Genomic DNA, 23,956 nt, shown 5'->3' with positions numbered 1-23,956 from the left:
AAAATTTTACACAGCTGTAGATGTGTAGTAATATTGCTACGTCTTCAAAGCATAAGCTGACCCATCAAGCACCAAACAAAATTCATAAATGCGAGAATTTATAGAATGAGTTAGATAATTGAAAACATTTGATGTTGGCTTTCATCAATTCACTCTTTAACTGAACACCGAAACTACTGCTATTGTGTAGTTTGATTTCAATGTTGAAGTTTCATTATCTCTATTATTTGGAAATTTACAGGTAGTGTTACTTTGAAATAAGGAAGGGATATCATTTTTGGGTATTACTATCTTACTTCCATGTGAAGCCATTAAAAGTCATGATTATTAAAAAAATAAAATGTAAGAAAGGAATTAAAAGTATTGATAGCTTAAGAAAGAAATTAAAAGCATTGATAGCTTAATAAGTATTGAAGAATGCATCTTTGATTAATATATAAGACTTCTTCAATGGCTGTTCAGATATTGAAATTTAAAAATGAAGGAAGACTTATTGGTGAAAAATGAAATTCATATAAGAATAAATGACAGAAGACAAATCGGTATTTTGTTAACGGATGATGATATTTATCACGGTAAACAATAAATGAAGTAATGAATGATTCAGTGGATAGAGAAGGGTCAGAACGGGTTCAATGTATGCCAGTGAATTTCCTAGCGAAGAGTGAAATTCGAAATTCTTTACTTTCCACTCCGTTTTCATGTACCCTACATCTATTGTTTCTTCAATTTTTTCTCTGGAATTTTTATTCCTTTCTCATAACTGTCCTGAAAAAAAAGTTATCGAAAGATGACTGTCGTTGATGCACTGTGTACTGCACTTTCATTGATAGGAACTTATCAACCTTATTTTTTTCATTACCAATAATGCACATAACCAAGAAAGATTTTTTAAATTTTGGATTAATTTTTTTTTTTTATTTTTCAATATTTTTTTATTTGTTATTGCTATCTAAAACTATCAGCTAGATCCTCTTCTTTTAGGAATAGGGAAAAGAAATAAAAAATACCTGGAGAAGGTAGTTATCGTTTTACTAGTTAGTATGTCTTATCGTCTTCATCTGAGGCACATTTCATCCTTCTGTATCTAATGCTCATTAAATTTTAAATTTAATGGAACTTCAGAAGTGATACATGTGGTCATTCCTGCTGATATCCTTCTGCATTCAGGAAATCAGTTCATTCGAAAATGAGTTGTTCCCAAGTAATTCTTGCAATTTTTGAAATGAAGAAAATTGTTAAAAAGACGATCACAAGTGAAGAATTGATAGAAGATTTTGAGAAATTATTATTAATATCTTATATGTGAAAAGAATATTACAGGGGATTGTGACTGTCGTGACTGGAACGGTGGATGCAGGAGAAATGGTGAGAAGTGGCTCGACGATGATACTTGGGTCTACAGATGTAATGGAAAGGACGGGTATAAAAAGTTTTGCTAGCCTATACACATACAAAGATGGGAATGAAAGAAATGATTAGTACATTTCTTTTCAAGGAATTTAGCTTCCTCATGAAGTGCTGTCAATAATGATTTGCAGTTATCAATCAGAATTTCTGGGTTGTCAAAGTAGCGATCGATCCGGGAAGGTATTAATTCAGGCTGGTGACAATAAAACTATTGATGGCTTTTGGTTTAGCTGTAGTCATAATACGTTCAGGCTTAAATATGAAGAAGGTAAGGATGAACTTTACGTAGAAAATCCGAAGACTTAATGATTTCATCTATAAGAATCATTCATAATTTCTTCGTTCTGAATAGTAAGAATTTCCATCTAATTTTAGAACCTCGATGTGTGGTTAATAATACGCAATATCATACAGGTGATCTGTTCCGAGAGAATTATTTCCAGTGGCTCTGTTTGGAAAACGGTCGATGGATTACAGGTAAAGTTGTTATTCGTCATGTTTTCAAATGAACTGGATAAATATTAAAGACGTGTCTCTGTATATAATAAACAATTACAGGTTGTTATTATCAAAATGAAACGAAACATTGGATTCTGTTGAAAATTGGTCAGACCGGTTACAGTGACCTCGTGAAACATGTTTGTGATCAGTATGATGACTATCCAGGAAGGGTGCAATACTACGCTGAAGTAATTTTCTCAGTTATGGTTGCTAATTTCTGTTCATTATTTTAGTATCATCAGTGCTTTATCATCATTTTGAAGCAACTGGATGACCTGCACAAGCTGCACGTCCTTGCACTGCTTTGGAAGTTACCAAAACATTCCCTCCCTAATATTACTAATATTTAATGTTATATGTTGGATGCCTAATTTTTTTATTTATTTGCAGGTGCGAAAAGATGTGTCCGTCAAGCATCCTTCGAACAAAGGCAAAAATACGAATTTGCCACAACTGGTCGATAATCGTTTAAAAGACGCGCCAGTTCGTTGGCTTCACACAAATGCAGCCAATTTCATAATCAGTAATGAAGGCTTCAAATCAAAAATCCGTTATCTGCCCGATTCCAAACAAATGTAGATAATAATGCAGTTTATAAACATTTTGAACTCGATTAAATTTTTGTTTTATTTGACTAGGTTTTAATTTATACAAATCAATAATTGTTAAAATCTTCGTATCAGTAATGTCTACTTCAACAAGTACTGCAAAGTATGACCGAACAATCTAAGTGGTTATCATTCACAGATCATTCCAACATGCAGTTTAATTTTCAAAAGATTATTTCTGCTTCCTCCCTTGTATAGTAGAAATGAGGTAGAACAGTTCGAATTACCTACCAATGGACTCGACCCAGAGTGCAACGTTCACTAGTGTCGCCATGTCATCATCCAACGCCATTATCTTTCCTGTATCTTTCTACATCATCAGGAAATGTTGAACTTTATGCTTCTTTTTGTACTTCACTTCATTGCATGCAGCCGCCTTAATTTTTTTTCGCATTTTATACTGGACAAGTTGAGTACTGAGGAAATGATTTGGAAAATAAAGTGGAGTTGTGATATGTGCAACCTGCTATTGTTATTATTCGAATTGCAGTAAATAATAATAATGATATTATATTATCAATCTGAAAATTTGATGGCTTTTTTCATGCTTCCCTTATTCTTCTTTTCAGTTCTTACCATGAGTATTTTTCAATTCCATTACTCTGCAGTTTACAGCATAATCCAGGAAGATATATAAGTGCAAAGATTTGAGTTGAGGTTGCCACACGAAAAAATATCTGTTACATTACCATTACATTAGCATGCCTTAAATACGAGAAGTCAGACGTATCAAAAATAATTTGTAACTTTTCTGTTTAACTCACAGTGAACTGCAAAGGAGAAGTCAAATCAAATATCAACAATGTTATAAGTGAGCAATAATTCAACATTCCTCATTGTTTACACCTCAGTACACTTTCCTCTTGTTATGCTACCCTCTTCCATTTCTGTTATTTTTCTGTTTCATCATTTCCCATTTAAATTGCTATTCGAAAACAAATCTTTTCGCTATTTTCTATAAAGCAACTCATGTACATCGATCATTTTTGATTTCAAACTTTCTTACTCTTTTAATTCGCAAATATACCGAATGTCACTTTTAACATCAACCCTATTTAATGATATTGACTATCAGTGGAAATTATCGTATTAAAAATGTAAGAAAAAGTTACAAGTTTTTGAATTAATAGATAAAATGTAAATGCCTTATCATTGCTGTAAGATTCATACGATATAATTCGTTTATTACTTTTTTAATTCCTCTCTTTTCTCATTGATATTTCTGAATGGGATATTATTACGCACATGTTTCTTTGTGGTTAATATGTAAACATACTTTTAAGACTCAACTCTACACCAGAAAAACAAGTAGGATCACCACTATAGATAAGCTAATATTTATGTGATTCGTTCATCTGATGTCTCATTCTGCTCTGCCCAGCGTAAGGTGAGCGAACTGAGGTTTGAGTGGAGGAAGAACTGAATTAAGTAGATTGATCAACATTGGAGATGGTAAAAAGTGACATGAAAATAGATGAAGGGTTACAGGGCTGATAAAAGTTGCGGTAACGGCTGATTACACAGAATAAGAAATATGACACATACGCTTGTATTAGTCATCGTTATCCTATTGCTTCAGTTTGAGAGGTTTTGAGATGAGATTGTTCATGCCATATAATAGTATTATCAATCAATGATTAGTTAATTAGTCAGTTAGAGTTTTATGAAGTTGAAATTTATACAATTCAATGATTTCACCTACTTCTCTTACTGGATTTAACTGATAATATTCCGACAACTGATAATATTCCACAAATTGAATCCATAAGGCATAAAACGTGGAATGAGCGAGATGGTAGTATGTTTACTTCCTGATTCACTGATTTTTCCAGTCACAACTTTTTAAATTACTTGTTTTTTGTTTTATATTCCTTGATACATCATAACTGTCGGGAGTTTAGGTGATCCAGTGATCTCCTACTTTGAAGTAAACCTTTTTATGGAGTCAAAATGACAGTCGTTCCAATATAATAAATTGAACATGCTCTGATTCTTAAATTGCTTTGCATTTCGCTGATTTACGAACGGTTTGTTGGCGCATCTTTACTTAAGTAACTAATAAATGCGTTAAAAGACAGTAATTAAAGTGGCTTCGGCATAACATTAGATCCACTAAAATGCTTTCATTCTTCCTGATAGGAAAGCGAAACGAAACCCAGTCATTATCATCAGTCCTAACTTATTAGCAGTTGTGAAAAAAGCCGCTGCAAAGAAATGAAACTGTTGAAGTAGTCCAAAGAGAAAAAGTAGTCTTTCTGTGCCACTGTATCACAATCCTAATTGGCGTATGTCACTTATCTTGGCATTCTCATTTTCGAGATAGGATCAGGATTCATTAAGTTGGACATTTTCTACAAATGAAGCAGAGTGTTAAGCGAAATAAGCAATTGCTGATGAGAAGCTGTAATACACAACGATTTCCCATTTCGTAAAATTATCAAGGAGAAATGAAATGCAGTTCTTCCGCCGTTGCTATATTTTTGCAAATTTTGTTTATTTTGTCTCTAAATATACAATTATGCAGTTGTCCGGTAAGCTGCTTGAAACCAAATCCACAACTGCCCTGGAAAGCTAGTGATAAGAATGCATAGAAGGCTATCACACCACTCAAGATAGTTATATCATGATATTACAGACAGATGGTTTCCCGAGTTAAAGAGAAGTGAGGAGAGAAGTGTTATCATCATTACGATTACCAACAGGAAGAGTCAAATCGAGCATGAACCAGGTCTGTGGGATTTTATTTCGATTAGAACTACTATGAGCATATTCCTAGTGATAAGACAGTGACTCACCCGTTGATCGGTGGTCAGTGCGACTGAAAGACCTTCTCTGACCTCTCATTCGATTCACACAGCTAGAGAGGAGATGACAGAGTAATGCAGTTGCTTTCCTGAATTCGATCTGAATTCGATCTTACCAACGAGTCGTCTTATCGGCATGGGACAAAAATTCTTCGCTGATCAGTGGAAGCAGGTATTTCACATATTCAAGAAATTTCTCTCGGTTAGCGACAGAGGGGTATTTTCCTGATCTGGGCCTCGAACTTGACAAATCTTAGAACATTCTTATAATCTATCTCGAAATGGACTGAATGCTGGAAACGGACTTCCATCGATTCATTTGCCTTCATCTCTTCTACTGCGGTGTACTATTGAAGCATAACACACTCCGATGATATGCTTATCAAATCAACTGATACTTTTCCACTTTTCTTTAGCCAATATGCTGCTTACGCACAATAGTGACTTTATTCGTATGCTTTTCACATGTTCAAGTCTGGAAAATGTTTCATGAAAACAACTTCCACTGATGTTTCAACGAACGGTTGGTATAGTGGATATGTACTCCACTCTCTACAAATCATTGTTTTAACAGGAACTTTTCATCACCTGGGCCATAATATATACATTCTGGAAAAAGTGAATTTGATGAGATGATATATCAAATTAGAAAAAGAGTGTAGCACAGGTTCTTTCGAATAGGTCGTATAAAGGAGAAGATACTTTTTTCTGAACGTTTGAGCATATCAACTATGGCTTACGGCTTTGCTATCTGCTAGATCACTAAGGGAAGTCTTCAGTTGGAGCATTAACTAGGACATCATGTTATTGTTTATTCAAAAATTTTTTTGTGCAAAGGTGAACAAATGAATTCACTCCTACAGCACTGCACCTGTAAAATCTGTGCATGCAAGAAAAACTGAGCAGAAATCTGTTTGTATGGATGGCAACTATTTCTCAGGTAGTAATATTTTCTTTCCTTTCCTGTCACCGTTTACAACAGAGATCAGTGATAGAATTTAGCTCTGTTCAGTGTTGTAGAATCTCCACAGCAATAATAGACTATTTGCTTCCTCGGTAGCTTCTTCCTTCTATATTTCATCCATTTATTCATGCTGATAGTTTCAGGAAATAACGGAAATACACAATTAAAAATGCGTTCATGTTAACGTGGATACATATGAAGTTGTTGTGTCCTATTTATATAGTTAACTTGTGCATTGTATTGCATTATACAGATGACAGTAATCAAATTCCGCTCTTTTCCATTCTGAGTCACAGTAAAGAAATTTAGAGAACATTAATGGTCAAAAAAGGGATGGTAATAAAAATTCATTACCTGAAAATTATGCTGTTAGAATGAACTTGTGGAACCATTAGTTGTGACTATTAACTTAATGTAATTTAGGAAACCTTTGAGTTGGAATATTCACGTAAACAGCTTCAAGCGGAAAAATTATGCAGCATTGAAAAAGTGAAGTTGAAAGTGTTACCAAGGAATATCCTAAAATCAGTGTTATCATTCTTTCCTATACTTCACTGGCTTCCAAGATACAATTGGAAAAGAGATTTGAATGGCGATATTATCGGAGGTCTAACTGTTGGAATTATGCAAGTCCCACAAGGTTAGACCTAACTTTTATTCAGTAGTCATCTAAATTTACTATTTTAGTTTGATTTCTTGGTGTCTCTTTAAAAGCCAGAAAAGTGGTCAAGATGTTCTGTATTTCGTTCTATACAAATAGTTCTATATTCTATATTATAATCGTTATACATTTGATGTAAATAAGTAAAAAAATATGATCAAGAGTAAGAACTCTAATATGAATACATGCGTGACAAATTCGGGTGTTTGGCGTACGCAAATTTGTTCAGGAATGGCGTACGCAAATTTGGCTAGTCTTCCGCCAGTTTACGGAATGTATACGTCGTTCTTCACTTCAACTTTTTATGCATTCTTTGGAACATCGAGACACATTTCAATTGGTGAGGGATACAGTATTCCTGCTTCTGTCATTTCGTTAAATCACTATCATTTAATCACAAGAATATGAGGATATAAATATAATCTTTTAAAAATAAAAAAGATCTGGAAGCAGCAGGAAGTATTCGTTGTTGCAAATAGAAAAGCGATATGGGTTTAGTTCAAGTCCTTTTCTTCTGCATTTAAGCTTTTTGCCTTAAGCTTTAAGATTCTTCGTACTTTTGCATGCAGAAATTTCATTTTATGCCGAAATGGAAGAAAACCTAAATTATTTAGGAGTGTATGAAATTCTTTGGAGTCATTTTCACTGTCGGAGATTCTGGTGCTATCTAGAAAAATGATAAGTCTCAATATTTTCTTTCGTTTTTCTTAATTTCTGAATAATTGGTAGCTTTTTCTTACTTCTTAATAATTAATGACATCATTTATTCTGTAATCATTCGAGAAATCGAGAAAAGTGTAGTTCTTAATGAAAGGTAAGATAAGCTATATAATATAGAGATAAAGAAAAATTAATAAGATAAAGAAAGACAACCCTTCACACAATATCAGCACGAATACATCAAAATCACAAGGAAATTAAAAAAGGTAAATGTGATTACTTTTTCTATCATTGTGCCGTGCAAACGTGATTCCTGCAGTTAAGTTGTCAGTCCCAGTTCCTTCAACGGCATCGTAGCTGAGTTGATAAGTATATTTTTTGATTAAAAAAAATTTACAGGTGTTTTTGCCGTGGCAAGTTTGATGGTAGGAGCAGTGCGATTACGTTTTGTACCTGATCCAGATGTGATTTTTGAAGTGATAAATGGTTCCAATATGGAAGTCGTAAAACCAGTAGTAGGTCCAGTAAACTTTGGTTATGAAGTTTCCCCGGTTACCCTTACAAGTGCGCTCGCTATGGCTGTTGGACTATTTCAAGTAAGCAGCCAGTGAATCCAAGAAAACAAAACGCTGTTCGATTAAATAGAGTTGACTGGTCATCGAGCCCACTAAATAGAACAACTGATGACTGGAGTGATAAATCTTCTTCGGATGACCTATTTGGAATGAATGCCCATGATAGAGGTGGAAAGCTTAAGCAGTTAGGAGACTGGCTATTAAATAGTATGATCGACATACATCAAATTTACAGAGTGCTGATAGCACTCTCGAATAAAAGTTTCTAGAGATGGTTTGAAAGGGAATCTTGCTTCACATCTCATTAAAAACCAACTATCGATTCACGTGTGAGAATCTGCGAGATATTTTGCAGGTGTCGTTCCTGGTCCAAAAAACGTTCATCTGAGAATCTAATTTGAATAACTCTATATGGCTTAACCCTTTAGAATATTTGTATGCTAGAAACTACTTTTTTTTTTTGAGATTTCCATGCTATGCAACATCTTATAACTCATGTAAACTTCTGGTCACCGTTTGAGAGAGTTAAAACAATCAGAAATAAATAGTCTTTTATTTAACAGTAGAAAGAAATTGAAGTATGGCAAATATTTCTTTTCTCGATTAAAGGGACTGTAGTGACATATTTCAAAAATCGATGTTTTAGAGAGAAATAAATATAAGAACGGTTTTGAAATGTAGTATACATGCTTAATAAGTAATAGCAGATTTTCAGCTAGTAATGGCGATGATGGGTTTGGCATTCCTTACTACTTACATGTCAGATGCTCTTATTTCCGGTTTCACTACGGGATCAGCTTTTCATGTTTTTACAGCACAACTTAACAAAATCATTGGTGTAAAATTACCGCGTTATTCTGGTTTCAGCATGTTATTCTTTGTAAGTCTTAAGAAACTCACCCAATTTTTGTTTTACTAAGTTGCAAATCCTCGCTTCTTTTTCCGTTTCACGAACTTCGATTAATGCATGTATTTTTGATTAAAAGTAGGAAGTAATATCGATATTTGTGCATGTTCCCTGTTTGCTTCCTTAACATCTTTTCATTTTTATAGTTGGACAATATTCTTTTGACTCGCTTTTCTTATCTTTTAATTAGTGTCGTTTCGTTTTCACTTGTTAATCATCAAAATATATTAAAAGAAGATAGTTATAGATGATGCGTGATCTGATGTTGGCTTTGCCACAGACGAATTATTGGACTCTTTGTATATCAATATTGTCCATTATATTTTTATTTGTTGGCCATGGGTATGTAAATCCATGGTTTAAAAAGCGGTCATCTGTACCATTGCCTATTGAGCTTATTTTAGTAAGTTGTCAGAGAATTTCTAACTACCGCTAAATTTAATCCCATCATAAAAGCTGTTCTACGTTCAAAAATTGTTAGGAAAATATTAAATAGTAGCACAGATAGTATGATATAGGCGCATATATCTCTGACGATGTCACTCTGAACTATTTCGATTATGCTTTTAGGTTATTTTGGTAACGATATTTTCGGTATATATGGATCTGAAGAGCAACTATGGTGTAAAAGTTGTTGATTATATCCCTCAAGGGTTAGCATTTTCAAAGATCAATAAAGCAAAATCATTCTGTCTTCCATTTTTGCTGACGAAATCTAAGATGATCTATTCTATCTGACATACATTAATTTCACCACAGAGATTCACTTTTCGTATTGAACTAGAGACGTGCTCTATAAAAGTTTATAATTTGACCTTTTTTGATTACAGAATTCCGACACCATCACTACCGAACTTTGATTTAATACCATATCTTTTGAATGATGCATTCGCGATAGCAATCATTTCATATATGTTTGTTGTATCGATGGCTAAATTATTCGCAAAGAAGAGGCGTTATAAAATTGATCCTACACAGGTTTATCTTGATGATTCAAATACAATTTATAAATGAACCATTGTGTTTGTAAGGTGACTTTATCATTCGAATATAGAAAGCCAATTTAGATAAGTGTTAAAGATTCAGAATTAGTATAGAATTGTAAGTGTTGAACTCTGCTTCTTCTGAGTAGCCTTTTCCAGGTAATAATCTGTTTTTATGCTAGGATTTATATGCAGTTGGTTTGATGCATACATTATCATCTTTTTTCCCGATCTTTCCTGCCGGTGGTTCACTTTCACGGTCAGCTGTATGTGAGCAGTCTGGTGCTAATACTCAGGTCGTTTTCAGTTTTCTATGTTCTAAATATGCTCTGTTTTCGTTCTTATTGTAAATCGTTTCAGTTGAATATCTTGTTCTCGAATACATTACTCTTAACTGTTATTGTTTTTATTGGACCGTTTCTTGAACCTCTTCCTATGGTTAGTTTTCATTCTTTTGGTTCATTCTTTAGTATGGTTAATTTTCATTTTTTTGGTTTTATTTTTCCTAAACTTTTGTGGATCCTATCTATAATTGGATTCGTCTATCAAGGGTGTCAATGTAGGATGCGTAAGTAGTGAAAATAGGTCTTCGTTGCCGTATTCAGTAAAGCAGCAAAAATTCCTAATAGACAGTCATCGATCAATTAACAACTTGGATTAAAATTGTAGTGCGTACTGGCTTGCATCGTAATTGTAAGTCTGAGAAGTCTTTTCATGCAATTCGGTGAATTGTCGAAATTATGGCGAATCTCAAAATTTGATTTCGTTAGTGCTTATATCTTCCTTTTTCATAACTGTTACTTTAGCTGTTATATGCAGTAAGATTGGTTTTGTTTTTCAGATATTGTTTTTTTTTTTTTTTTTTTTCAGAACTAATTATCAATTTAATCACTTTAGGCAGTGTGGTTGGTGAGCTGTATAGCAACAGTATCTTTCGATGTAATGACCGGCCTTATGATATCAGTTCTTTTTACACTCATCTCTGTGGTCCTTAGAGAACAGCGGTTTGCAGTTTTATTTAGAAGTGATGATCAGTAAACTATAAAAAGCAATTAAATTCATGTAACAAATTATTTTCTTTTTAGACCTAATATATTCATAATGGGTAGGACGACGATACATCGTGAAATCTATAGACCTCTGATTTATTATCGTGGTTTAAAGCCGGTGAATGAAAATATTGAAATTATTCGTTTCGAAGCAGCTCTCAATTTTATCACAGTATCGAGCTTTCTTAGTAAAATGAGCGAGGTTTTGCGAAGTGACTCAAGAGAAGATTGTGAATTGCAAAGTATAAAAAATGTTAGTTTTCTGATACTATTTATAGAAAATAGTGTTTATAACTTAATGCATATGGTGAAATTAGCATGCAAACAATATAGCCAGCTCTGCTATATATATATATATATAAACAAAATCACTGATATATATCAGCACTCAGTGCATTGAAAACTCGCCTCATTTTACATTATTTAATATGACGCTTTCGCATGGAAAATATTTTTAGTTGTTGTGAAAGACAATGATAATTTTCCTACCTCGAGTGATTTTGTTTTGAAACTTTTTCACAGTCATATTAGGCCCATTTTTTCAATTTGGCAATATTTCGATTTAGAAAAGTCTTATCAATACTCAAGATTTAGCATATTTGAAACCAAAATGTGACACCTAGGATCTATCTTTTTAAACTTTTACTTCATTTGATTTGCTCATTTGTCATTTAGTTAAATTTCAGAATGAAATGATAGTTTCGAAAACAGTCGCAGAACCGAATTACGAAGAATTGTTGCAAAAAGAAATGGTGATGACGAGTAATATCAAACGTCAACCTTCGTATGAAGTGGTTTCTCCAGCAGTTATTATCATCGATTGTGGAGCTATATCAAACATAGATACAATGGGTGTTGAAGCTATCAAAGAGGTTTACAACACAAATCTTTTTCAGTTTAAAATTTGCTATTTTACTATTAAAGACGTGAGCTATGTTTTTCTAATTAAGAAATTAAAAATAGAGAAAAATAAGCGGTGATGTTGAAAACGTATCAACCTCTGCTCTTAAAATATACTATAAATTTGTGCGATGTTACCAGTTCAATGTTACATATTCAACTAAATATTGATCACTTTCTTTCTTGCTCCCTTATATATGAAATATATAAAATGAATTCAAAATCTTGTCATGATTTCTTACTTATTTCTAGACTTACTTACAAGGAAGAGATTTGAATAAAACAGTTCTATTCGCAAATGTATCAGGTTCACATTTTCTATAATAATGTTAGGATAAATCGTTGAGTTGAGAATTCATCAAAGCAATCTGCTTGTTTAATATATTGAGCCAAAATAGGCAGTTTAGACATTCCTTGATAGCTAGGAGGTCATGAAAAGACATTACGATGCTGTTTTACAAATTATCGAAATGTATAAATGAGCCACTGATAAGTTACTTTCTCTTCTGAGCATACATAATTTTAAATTATTGAACCGCATTATATTTCAATGATTAACGTTCAAATTGGTCATCGGTGTATATGGTAGGGTAGATTTTACAAGTGTAAGGTAGAGTTAAAATTCGAGTTAAGTTAAAAATGCAAAATTTTGGGTCATTTTGAAATTCATCTTATTTCAGAGGCGATACTGGATACATTCGAGCGGATTGGTTTCTACTGTTCAGTGCCTAAAGCTTCCTTTTATCCATCTGTGGAAGAAGCTGTTCGCACCGCTAATGATAATGTAATTTAGTAGAAAATTCTACAATTTAATTAAATCAGTTGTATCCTTATCAACTAAAGTCTGTGATAAATTTTATTACACATAGAGAGAAATCGTCGACATACACAGTTTTAATATGCTTCCAAAAAGAGCAAAATAAGACGAACATTATGGAACCCGAACTCATCAAATTATCATGAACATTTAGAAGTATCTTACCTGCCTATCAGCGCCGCTATCACTGCCCGCTACACAAACTGCATAAATTTTCTGGTGATGTGAATATATAGGAGCTAGGATGAAACAGTTATCTTCATTGTTTGATCAGCTCAATTCAGAGAATAATTGGCTCGCAGTGCCTATAAGCGGTTGTCTCATTCTTAACTGCTTATTTACCACAACAACTTAGTGTGCATTTGATATCGGTAATAGCAGTGGGGGAAACTGTATTCATGTGCTCATAAGTTTCATCTTTCGTTTGTTGACTAACTTATTCCGACCCAAATTGGCTTCATTGAGTTTTAAAGTGATTTATATTTTTAATTAAAGTGAAATTTAACTACAAGTAACTTGTGTCACTTCTTAGATTCGAATTAAATACTCTTTCAAAAATTAATGAATTAACAGCAGTTGAGAATAAGAATTGGATGCAGCTCGTTCTTGCTAAATATAACCCAAGAATCCCGCCATTCCATTTTTACAATTTGTCTCGATGGAAAGGGATATATGTTTACTTATCTGTCAAATGCGGAAAAACCTTTTACTAATTTTTTTCAGCGAAGCAACAAGAAATAAGCGCTAAAATGGCGGCATTCGATGTTGATAACATGATTAGCCGTCTGTTAAATGTGGGTATGGCTGGTGGACGACTTACAACCCAGGCAGGACTTAGGATCTATATACTTATCTCAGTCCCTAACTTCTTTAAGTTAATTATTATAAGGAGCATTACAATTGAGAAAGGAAGGGAGGAGATAATGTTTTTTGGACTGAAATTTAAGCTTGGATGGGTTAGTCATGTTTGAGTATACGTTTGATTACTTAATAACTATTTGTGCCACTATCTGTCTCACTACTGAAACAACTGGTCTGAATGTATCAAGTCTACTAATAAAACTTGAAAAAAATGCTACAGGAAGATGCCAGAAGTCATATATCAGAAGCAAACCTAACCACTTTCATCACTCGGATAGATGGACGTTCTAAAACTACTGATACCACCAAGACCATTCAGTATCACTCGAAGTGCTTAATGCAAAATTGCTCCAACACTCACTTATTTGACGAAAGATTCAAAAGAATTATAGGTCGCTGAAGAAGAACTGCACCGAGTATGCCAAAAAGCGAAAGAAGTATTCATAAGTCAAAGCAGTCTCATCGAAGTCGATCCACCCCTCGTCGTCTGTGGTGATATTCATGGCCAAGTAGTAAATCATGTCCCATTTCAATTAATAATTCTAGGAAACTCTCTTTTCTTGTTAGAGAAAAGAAACATATCAGATTGCTAGAGAAACATATCAGAATAACATATATCATTCTTTAGGCCATGCTTTCAGGTAATTTGACATCGTCAAATGTCAAATACACTTTCCATTAAATGTAATATTTGTTATAGTATTCGGATCTGCTCCGTATTTATGATAGACATGGTTTTCCTCCGGAGTCTAACTACCTATTTTTGGGTGATTTCGTCGATCGTGGGAAACAGAATATCGAAACGATATGTCTCCAATTTTGTTATAAAATCAAATATCCCGAAAATTTTTTTATGCTTAGGGGTATGCTATTTCAAATAGTCAAAATATAAGCCAAGTTTGCCAAAGAAGGATAAGCTCAGATATGTTAGTGTGGCTTATTACTTCACCTCTTCTTTCTTTAAAGATAGATGATAAGGATTATACTTTAAAATCTGCTCTTTTTAAATTCATTGATATAATTTATACTGCGATGGATAGTTTTAAAAAAGAATTTCTAATTGACTTAATGCAGGAAATCATGAGACACCAGCTATCAATCGTGTGTATGGATTTTTCGAAGAGTGCAATCGCAGATATCACTCGACTCGCTTGTGGAACGCTTTCCAAGTAGTTTAGTAGGCCTTGTTGTGAAAAAAAGAGGGAAAATTATAAAGAACTTTTGTAAGACCATGACCCACTTTCAGGATACATTCAACTGGATGCCTCTTTGTGGTTATATTGGTGGACGGATTCTATGTATGCATGGTGGCTTGTCACCTCATTTGAACAATTTGGATCAGCTTCGAAATTTACCACGACCAATTGATCCACCCAACCCATCTATGGAAATCGATCTACTTTGGTGATTATCAGGCATATATATGGTTATACGCAATATTGAGATGAATTTGAGATATTTACAGGTCAGATCCGGATCAGTGGGTAAAAGGCTGGCAAGCGAACACTCGTGGTGCGTCCTATACATTTGGGCAAGATGTTGTTGTGGACGTCTGCCAGAAGTTGGACTTAGATTTGATTGCACGGGCTCATCAAGTAGTACAGGATGGCTATGAATTCTTTGCCAATCGACGTCTTGTTACCATTTTTTCAGCACCACACTACTGTGGACAGTTTGACAATGCCGGTGGTACGATGTCCATTTCAGAAGACATGAACTGCTCTTTCCAGGTACATAAATACTACTTTATTTCCTATCGGATGAATATATGGAAGATTGAATTCATTCAGTTCTGACCAGCATTTTAGGTATTTCGACCCGCTAGCAAGGCTGTAAGAATGGCAATGAAAGCTGCTGGCACTCTCTAAGCAAATATGAATATCCCACAAAACGGCGGAAATTGTTCAATTAATAATAAAACTGACCCGGATTAGTTATAACGAATTCTGTACCAGCCTCCTATTTTCTGTACTTACCCGTTAGTTCAACATCCCCTCTGATACCTGAAAGTAGAAATGACATATATATCATCATTGCTGACGTAGATATAAAACAGCTCAAACACAAACATATTCGTAGAAACAAGATTGATCCTTATTTTTAGCGTTAACAACTATTCAACTTAATAGTTTCGCAAGAAATCAAAAGCTAAACACCGAAGAAATAATTTGATGAGTTCAAAGTAATCGCATCCAATGAGTTCATAATGATCGGTTTATTACCACCTGGAAGATGAACAAACGTAGATCGTTTGTGAATGAGTAAGCTTCTAACCATCTGTTTCGTAAGTACAGTAATTATAATCAATTCTTAATCAAAACAATGTTGTAAAGCTAATAACCTCTTAACAAAATATAAGAATATAAGATTCCAATATGAAAAAGAGAAGCAAAAACATCGAGCAAAATATTAAAAAATAAGAAAGTGTTTTGAGAACACACGATACAAGAGGTATATTTCTGTACATTCTGGACGCCAACGCGATCCAGAAATTGAGGTAGATACGGCTGAATCGGCTACGCATGCGATAAAAAGACGAGGTATAAATATTCAAAGGTCCAACAGTAGAGGTATAATGTTAAGAAAGAACCAATACAATCAGATCAGAGACACATTAACATTTTAAACACACAAAAAATTTTACAGCCCTCAAACTTCAAAGACATTTCGAAGTTGCGATAAATACCTCCATTACTACTTAGCATTACAATACAACATTTCACAGTGTGGATTTTCCTCTAACTTTTCAAAATTTTCTTATAAATTTTCAAAAGTCCAACGTAATGAGTAGCAGTTGGTCTTAACGACAAAGCCTCAAAATGCTTCTGATATAATTATGGGAACTAACTGACTCCGTTACATTAATGAATGGAAGATAAATGGAATTCCGTGCGTTACTTCAGAAGCGACTTTTTCAAGTGAAGATCAATCATCCTTATTGTCAATAAGCCTATCAGAAAAGGCGAATTTATAAAGAACGTAATCTTAAAGTAAAACACGATCTACAAATCACTGCTCATCAAAAGTTCGGCTAAAAGACTAGCTATGCGCTACATCCTCACGATTCATCGCATTGCTGATCAGCAAATAAAAACGTCCACAGCGTAGAAACTTTTAGATGATTCGCTAACTCTATACAACTAGCCAACAAGGTGCCATCTGAAAGCAAACATTATCGGTGTTTTTTCTAAATAGGAAACGGCAGATGCACTACTTTAAGACTTCGTATAGCAAATCTTCTGATCATGTGATATTTATCATGTGATATTTACAGGAATACTAAGAGTTAGTTCATAATTTATGCAAATGATTAACGCATACAAAAACTCGTACAAGTCAATTCAGGTCTTAGATGTACTCCACATGTTATCTAATTGAGGTAACATTTGGCTAATTAAAAGCCATTAGCGTTCACTTAATGTAATGGTCGGTATTTGAAAGGACAGCAAAATGTGAAGAAAGATGAGTAATTTCGATCTCTTCTTATCTTGCGAAAGTATCCACTGATAAAGCGCATCTGCAGTGCAAATAAAGTACATTCTTTCTTACAAAAATGCAATTAAACATTGTAATGTGCTGTCCTTACCTGCACTTCAGATAGCTCTCGTAATACATGTGATAATCTTTTTCACTTTTTTTGGCAGGTGCGCACATCAAATGTCACATTATTCTGGAATTAAAAAATTGAATGGAATTCATCGAATAGATATGCATATGCCTTTCCTTACATGTGTGACTTAGTCAAAAGATCAGGACTTGGCTACCATCATTAGCCTTAAAGATACTAGAAACCAGAAGTAAATGAACTGTCGAGACGACTGTCCTCTTTCCAGTACATGTTGCATCTCGAGGATGGACACTTAAATAGGAAATATCACCGCACAAAAAAAACATATTCTCCACTCGGCCAAATGATAAAAGCAATCACACACATCCATCCCATCGGTATAAACAAACATGTTTACAACTAAATACATCGATAAACGCAACGCGACACCAACGCGTCCTCTCTCTCCCTCTCCTCCTTCCTTGTTATATACTCCAAAACAGCTCAATCCAAAGGAGGAGACGGAGAGAAAGAAGGAGACATTTACGGTGACACATCATGCTGTGCAAAGAAGATAACCTAGCATGGTAAGGATGACCCGCGATGACCTAATCAATGTGTTATACTTCCGAGCAGCAAGTTTTAATGATGATCATCAGTTAGTAACAGAAGTCACTGTAAAACAATAACCGGTTGGAGAAGAGAACTACTTCAAGAGAGAATTGGAAAGATGATCAATTCGACGCAAAAAAGATATGCGACGCAAATTGATGTTAAAGATTTTGCGATTTTATATAGTTTGAGAGAAGAGGGGAAGAATCAGGGGATGGATTAAGGTATCCCTCACTCTTTCCCATTATTGCCGGTGAAAACTTGTCCTGATAACGAGTGATTTATGGAAGTGCAGCAATCGGCTGATCATAGGAATCGTGGCAGATCATTTTCTTATCCAGCATTATATATCCTTGAAGGAATCAATCTGTTTAAAGATTCTTTTACAAGTCATTCCAAATTCCCCAAACACTGTGAGTATTCAATGCACTTCAGAATATATTATCAGTTTGCAAATATGAAAATAGTACGTAACGTTTTTGAGTTTTTGTGGAGAATAACTTGAAATTTGTGTAGTAATCAGCCTGTCTCAAGTTTTCAATTTCTTAGTTCGATGATAGATGGTTGAGATTCTTTGAAGTACTGATGATGTCATAAACTAGTGCACATCACTTTGGTCAAAAGGAAATCTCGATTAAACTTTCATATGCTTCTTTATGTAGATGATTGACAGAAAAGAAGGATTTTGTAAGCATAAAATTACTCTGGTGCAAAAAGAAGTAAACTGGGAAATTTGGGGAAGTGAAATCAAAGCGTTGAAAGGAACAGCAAATAAATTCGAAGTAAAACTTACTGTAATATTTTCTCAAATCCTGTAATTTTTTGCAGTTTCTCGATACAATTTTCCTAAATTGTTATTTCCCATTATGAAGTAGCTTTTAGACAAAATAACGCCAGATATGATAATCATGAATGCTTAAAGAGCGAGATATGATAGTCACAATAAGTTAAAAAATAATCATGATTGTACAAGAGTGAGTGCTAATCATGATTGTACAAGAGTGAGTGATAATCATAATTGTACAAGAGTGAGTGCTAATCATGATTGTACAAGAGTGAGTGCTAATCATGATTGTACAAGAGTGAGTGCTAATCATGATTGTACAAGAGTGAGTGCTAATCATGATTGTACAAGAGTGAGTGCTAATCATGATTGTACAAGAGTGAGTGCTAATCATAATTGTACAAGAGTGAGTGCTAATCATGATTGTACAAGAGTGAGTGCTAATCATGATTGTACAAGAGTGAGTGCTAATCATGATTGTACAAGAGTGAGTGCTAATCATGATTGTACAAGAGTGAGTGCTAATCATGATTGTACAAGAGTGAGTGCTAATCATGATTGTACAAGAGTGAGTGCTAATCATGATTGTACAAGAGTGAGTGCTAATCATGATTGTACAAGAGTGAGTGCTAATCATAATTGTACAAGAGTGAGTGATAATCATGATTGTACAAGAGTGAGTGCTAATCATGATTGTACAAGAGTGAGTGCTAATCATGATTGTACAAGAGTGAGTGCTAATCATGATTGTACAAGAGTGAGTGCTAATCATGATTGTACAAGAGTGAGTGCTAATCATGATTGTACAAGAGTGAGTGCTAATCATAATTGTACAAGAGTGAGTGATAATCATGATTGTACAAGAGTGAGTGCTAATCATGATTGTACAAGAGTGAGTGCTAATCATGATTGTACAAGAGTGAGTGCTAATCATGATTGTACAAGAGTGAGTGCTAATCATAATTGTACAAGGGTGAGTGATAATCATGATTGTACAAGAGTGAGTGCTAATCATGATTGTACAAGAGTGAGTGCTAATCATGATTGTACAAGAGTGAGTGCTAATCATAATTGTACAAGAGTGAGTGATAATCATGATTGTACAAGAGTGAGTGCTAATCATGATTGTACAAGAGTGAGTGCTAATCATGATTGTACAAGAGTGAGTGCTAATCATGATTGTACAAGAGTGAGTGCTAATCATGATTGTACAAGAGTGAGTGCTAATCATGATTGTACAAGAGTGAGTGCTAATCATGATTGTACAAGAGTGAGTGCTAATCATGATTGTACAAGAGTGAGTGCTAATCATAATTGTACAAGAGTGAGTGATAATCATGATTGTACAAGAGTGAGTGCTAATCATGATTGTACAAGAGTGAGTGCTAATCATGATTGTACAAGAGTGAGTGCTAATCATGATTGTACAAGAGTGAGTGCTAATCATAATTGTACAAGAGTGAGTGATAATCATGATTGTACAAGAGTGAGTGATAATCATGATTGTACAAGAGTGAGTGCTAATCATGATTGTACAAGAGTGAGTGCTAATCATGATTGTACAAGAGTGAGTGCTAATCATAATTGTACAAGAGTGAGTGCTAATCATGATTGTACAAGAGTGAGTGCTAATCATAATTGTACAAGAGTGAGTGATAATCATGATTGTACAAGAGTGAGTGCTAATCATGATTGTACAAGAGTGAGTGCTAATCATGATTGTACAAGAGTGAGTGCTAATCATGATTGTACAAGAGTGAGTGCTAATCATAATTGTACAAGAGTGAGTGATAATCATGATTGTACAAGAGTGAGTGCTAATCATAATTGTACAAGAGTGAGTGCTAATCATGATTGTACAAGAGTGAGTGCTAATCATGATTGTACAAGAGTGAGTGCTAATCATAATTGTACAAGAGTGAGTGCTAATCATGATTGTACAAGAGTGAGTGCTAATCATGATTGTACAAGAGTGAGTGCTAATCATGATTGTACAAGAGTGAGTGCTAATCATGATTGTACAAGAGTGAGTGCTAATCATGATTGTACAAGAGTGAGTGCTAATCATGATTGTACAAGAGTGAGTGCTAATCATGATTGTACAAGAGTGAGTGATAATCATGAATGGTGAGAATACTGTTGTTAGCTCCTTGCGGAGTATGACAACGTCTACGTGCGAATTAAGCAATTTGCTGATGGAATGTTCTAGAAACGTTCAGTGCTGGGTAGTAAAAGGAAGTGAGTTTAGGAATTAGCAATAGAGATGTATGATACTTAGTGAAGTAAGAGATTCTGTTTTGGAGAATTCGCGGATTGGCGGGAAGCATGAGAGTTTTATAACAGACTCCGCTTTGGTGGGTACAAGCTGACTATTCGCTTCTTACCATCAATTAACCCTTGTAATTTTGTTCCCATATCATAACGGTTTCGAGTCAAGGTTGGGAACATCGAAATTCCAGTTATTTTTAAAGCTTGAGATGAGTGTTTTGAAGTGCGAAATAGGTCGAAAATACGTGTTGTATTAAAAAAAAAAAAGCTGAATCAAATTGTCCTCTGACGTCAAGGATGATTTTAATCTTCTGTCATCGATGTTATTTATAGAGTTATGTTTCAGCTATTGATTCAGTCAAATAATATGCAAATGATGGAGCAGATTGTTCCACGTCAGGATGATCAAATTAAACTTAATGATTATGAGGTTTCTTCTGTTCGTAAAATTATGTCACAGCATAAACACGTTTTGCTGAATGTAAAGCATAATTTATTTGTCATAAATCCATTAAAATACATTTTAGATGAACTTTTATCAGGATATCGAGTTGCTGCAAGGTCACGGAATTGTATGTTTTGCACAAAAATTTGACCACATATGCTTGTAACATTATTACTTTTTATCTCTTCTGTTTGTTAACTCTCCTTCATTGAGTTTCTATAACATTCTGCAGATAAACAAAACTGTGTAAATGTTCAGTGATGCTAACTACATTTTTTAAACAACAACCGACACTTCTGATGTGCATATCAGGGTTATATATTCTGTGCATGATTTTTTTGCGGTTTTAATGAATTCAATTGAATAGATGAATTTAATTAGTAGATTTGAAAAGAAAATAATTGGAATAATTTAATTGGTAAGTCCAATTCTATAAGTCAAACATCTGATTTCTTTGAAGAACGTTGCTGATATCAAGAAGCTGTTAGGTGTCGGGATTTGCACGATCAAAGGTATTATGATGACCACGAGAAAGCGGTTGTGTGATGTTAAAGGTCTTTCTGAAGCAAAAGTCGACAAAATCAAGGAAGTCGCCTGCAAACTATTAGTGAGCAATTATTTTAAATTCATGTTTACTTTCTTTTGCACAGTATGAAAAACATGTTGTGGTGGGTTTTAGAACAATGGTTTTATTACGGCTTTGGAGGTGACAGAACGACGGAAGCTCTGTTATCGTATTAGTACAGGAAGCCGGGATCTGGACAAACTTCTGGGCGGTGGTATTGAAAGTCAGGCTATAACCGAAGTTTTCGGCGAATTTCGTACTGGGAAAACACAACTCTCTCACACTTTGTGTGGTATACTTTTTAGCAGTAGTGCATTTCTTTCACAACTCTTCCCAGCATCGAATTGAATAAAAATTTTGTACAGATTAAAGGCTAACTAAACTATAACAAAAGTCTGGAGATTTTAATGATGCAGAGAATAATTCGCATTCCAAACTTGGGATTGGTATTTTGATGAAGGGCACTGGAAATCTTTTATAGAAAATAGGTTATTATGTTTCAGTTTTCAACAGAACTGAAGGTAAATTTAATATTTCTAGTTATGTGCCAAATAGCAAGTGAGACAAGTAATTTCAAAGGTGGGAAAGTTATCTACATCGATACCGAGAATACATTCCGGTTAGTTAGAGTGCATTTCGAACATCGCACACATTTCCTGTCTTCAAAATTTTTGAATGTGCATAACTGACCGAAGTTTTTAAGACCGGACCGTTTGCGTCAGATTAACGAACGTTTCAAAATGGATCAAGAAGCGATGTTAGACAACATTTTGTATGCACGAGCGTACACTTCTGATCATCAAATGGAATTGCTGGATTTTGTCGCTGCAAAATTTCATGAGGTTTGATTTCTAAGTCAAAATGTTCATATTACAACTTTTATATTAACTCAGTGGTGAGTAGTCCGCTCATTTTTGCCATACAAAACCTAGAGAAAAACACACTAAACATTATGAAATATTTTTATTATCAAATTTCATGTTTTTTGAAACAGTAGTTGCCATCACGTCAATTTCTAATAATGCTTCAGGAACTGGGTATTTTTAAGCTATTAATTGTTGATTCAATTATGGCTTTATTTCGAGTCGATTACAGCGGTAGAGGTGAGCTTGCAGAACGACAGCAAAAACTTGCGCAAATGTTGTCACGTTTGCAGGTGAAAGAATTCATCCTGTCTTATTCTGCGCAGTATTTTGCTTCATAACTTGAATCTTTATGACTTTATGCATATTTTGAGAGTTATAACTTTTTAGAAAATCGCAGAAGAGTACAATGTCGCAGTTTTTATTACAAATCAGATGACTGCAGACCCTGGCGCTGGGATGACATTTCAGGCAGATCCAAAAAAACCAGTTGGTGGACATATCCTGGCTCATGCCTCTACAACTCGTATCATGCTTAAAAAGGTACCAGTTTTAATAGTCTCTGATTTTACACAGTATAAGTAAACTCGGAATAAATTTCCTGGTTTTTGATAGTGTTTGCTTAATTTTATCAAGATATATCGCTTATGAATATAGTTTTCGTCCATGTTAATACTTAGTTGCACTTTCTTCTTGTCATATTTAGAACTTTCTTTAGTCACGCTTTATCTATGATATAGTTAGAAATTAATTTTCATATATGTTCTCTAGACCCAGCATTTAAATCTTTGTCTCCGAATGCTGTTGCGACAATTTATAATGAAGACATTTTCTCATCAACAAATTTCATCCAAATTTTAGGGACGAGGAGAAACAAGAATTGCAAAGATTTACGACTCACCAGATTTACCCGAAAATGAAGCTACTTTCGCCATTGCTACAATAGGCATTACCGATGCAAAGGAGTAAGATGAGCACATTTAACGTACTTAGAATTCCCGAATATGTTACTTATGATTTTTGACATTATATGTAATATACTTATCAAGATGTATATATTTAACAAATTTTATTTGTTGAAATAAGTTACGCCATGCACAGAGAGTCAACTATTTGACTACAGTGTCCCTGTATCTATAAATTAGTTTTGGAAAAGTTGTCTTTTACCTGTA

At 34.2% G+C, this 23,956-nt stretch overlaps 5 protein-coding genes across 10 annotated transcripts; 4 read left to right on the top strand and 1 right to left on the bottom strand.

The window, feature by feature from the left end:
* Positions 1-1,134: 1,134 nt before the first annotated feature.
* Bm6607 (Uncharacterized protein) lies at positions 1,135-2,490 on the top strand (the record flags this gene model as incomplete). The annotated part of the gene is made up of 6 exons (XM_001900389.1): positions 1,135-1,204; positions 1,324-1,423; positions 1,542-1,678; positions 1,786-1,887; positions 1,969-2,099; positions 2,302-2,490. 6 exons carry the CDS (start codon positions 1,135-1,137, stop codon positions 2,488-2,490), a joined length of 729 nt encoding a protein of 242 aa, XP_001900424.1.
* Positions 2,491-4,213: 1,723 nt separating this feature from the next.
* Bm13173 (Uncharacterized protein) lies at positions 4,214-4,333 on the bottom strand (the record flags this gene model as incomplete). Its single annotated transcript, XM_043077008.1, has 1 exon — positions 4,214-4,333. A coding segment is annotated over one exon (120 nt), but the record flags the coding sequence as incomplete, so codon positions are not given.
* A 905-nt stretch (positions 4,334-5,238) lies between these two features.
* Positions 5,239-12,815, top strand: Bma-sulp-8 (Uncharacterized protein; the record flags this gene model as incomplete). Of its 4 annotated transcripts, none has more annotated exons than XM_043077004.1 (16): positions 5,239-5,247; positions 6,711-6,927; positions 7,178-7,288; positions 8,008-8,204; positions 8,899-9,063; positions 9,338-9,493; positions 9,661-9,743; positions 9,921-10,068; positions 10,256-10,369; positions 10,434-10,511; positions 10,743-10,838; positions 10,971-11,077; positions 11,159-11,375; positions 11,809-11,994; positions 12,275-12,329; positions 12,703-12,815. In XM_043077004.1, the coding sequence occupies 16 exons, from the start codon at positions 5,239-5,241 to the stop codon at positions 12,813-12,815; spliced, it is 2,052 nt and encodes a 683-aa protein (XP_042932938.1). The 4 variants fall into 4 exon arrangements, with proteins under 4 accessions (XP_042932938.1, XP_042932939.1, XP_042932940.1 ...); XM_043077006.1 differs by lacking the exon at positions 5,239-5,247 and adding an exon at positions 5,460-5,495; XM_043077005.1 differs by lacking the exon at positions 10,743-10,838.
* A 773-nt stretch (positions 12,816-13,588) lies between these two features.
* On the top strand, positions 13,589-15,568 carry Bm5508 (Uncharacterized protein; the record flags this gene model as incomplete). Its single annotated transcript, XM_043077003.1, has 7 exons — positions 13,589-13,666; positions 14,093-14,209; positions 14,401-14,563; positions 14,775-14,869; positions 14,947-15,104; positions 15,166-15,430; positions 15,509-15,568. 7 exons carry the CDS (start codon positions 13,589-13,591, stop codon positions 15,566-15,568), a joined length of 936 nt encoding a protein of 311 aa, XP_042932937.1.
* A 5,680-nt stretch (positions 15,569-21,248) lies between these two features.
* Positions 21,249-23,753, top strand: Bma-rad-51 (Uncharacterized protein; the record flags this gene model as incomplete). Of its 3 annotated transcripts, none has more annotated exons than XM_043077000.1 (9): positions 21,249-21,341; positions 21,439-21,483; positions 21,817-21,963; positions 22,036-22,213; positions 22,462-22,540; positions 22,625-22,763; positions 22,952-23,077; positions 23,175-23,327; positions 23,646-23,753. In XM_043077000.1, 9 exons carry the CDS (start codon positions 21,249-21,251, stop codon positions 23,751-23,753), a joined length of 1,068 nt encoding a protein of 355 aa, XP_042932934.1. The 3 variants fall into 3 exon arrangements, with proteins under 3 accessions (XP_042932934.1, XP_042932935.1, XP_042932936.1); XM_043077001.1 differs by having other exon boundaries at positions 21,279-21,341; XM_043077002.1 differs by lacking the exon at positions 21,249-21,341.
* Between the last annotated feature and the right edge of the window lie 203 nt (positions 23,754-23,956).

This window comes from Brugia malayi, assembly GCF_000002995.4.
Source record: "Brugia malayi strain FR3 genome assembly, contig: Bm_v4_Chr1_scaffold_001, whole genome shotgun sequence".
In the NCBI taxonomy this organism is placed as follows: Eukaryota; Metazoa; Nematoda; class Chromadorea; order Rhabditida; family Onchocercidae; genus Brugia; species Brugia malayi.
This window is presented reverse-complemented; position numbering and strand designations above follow the sequence as displayed.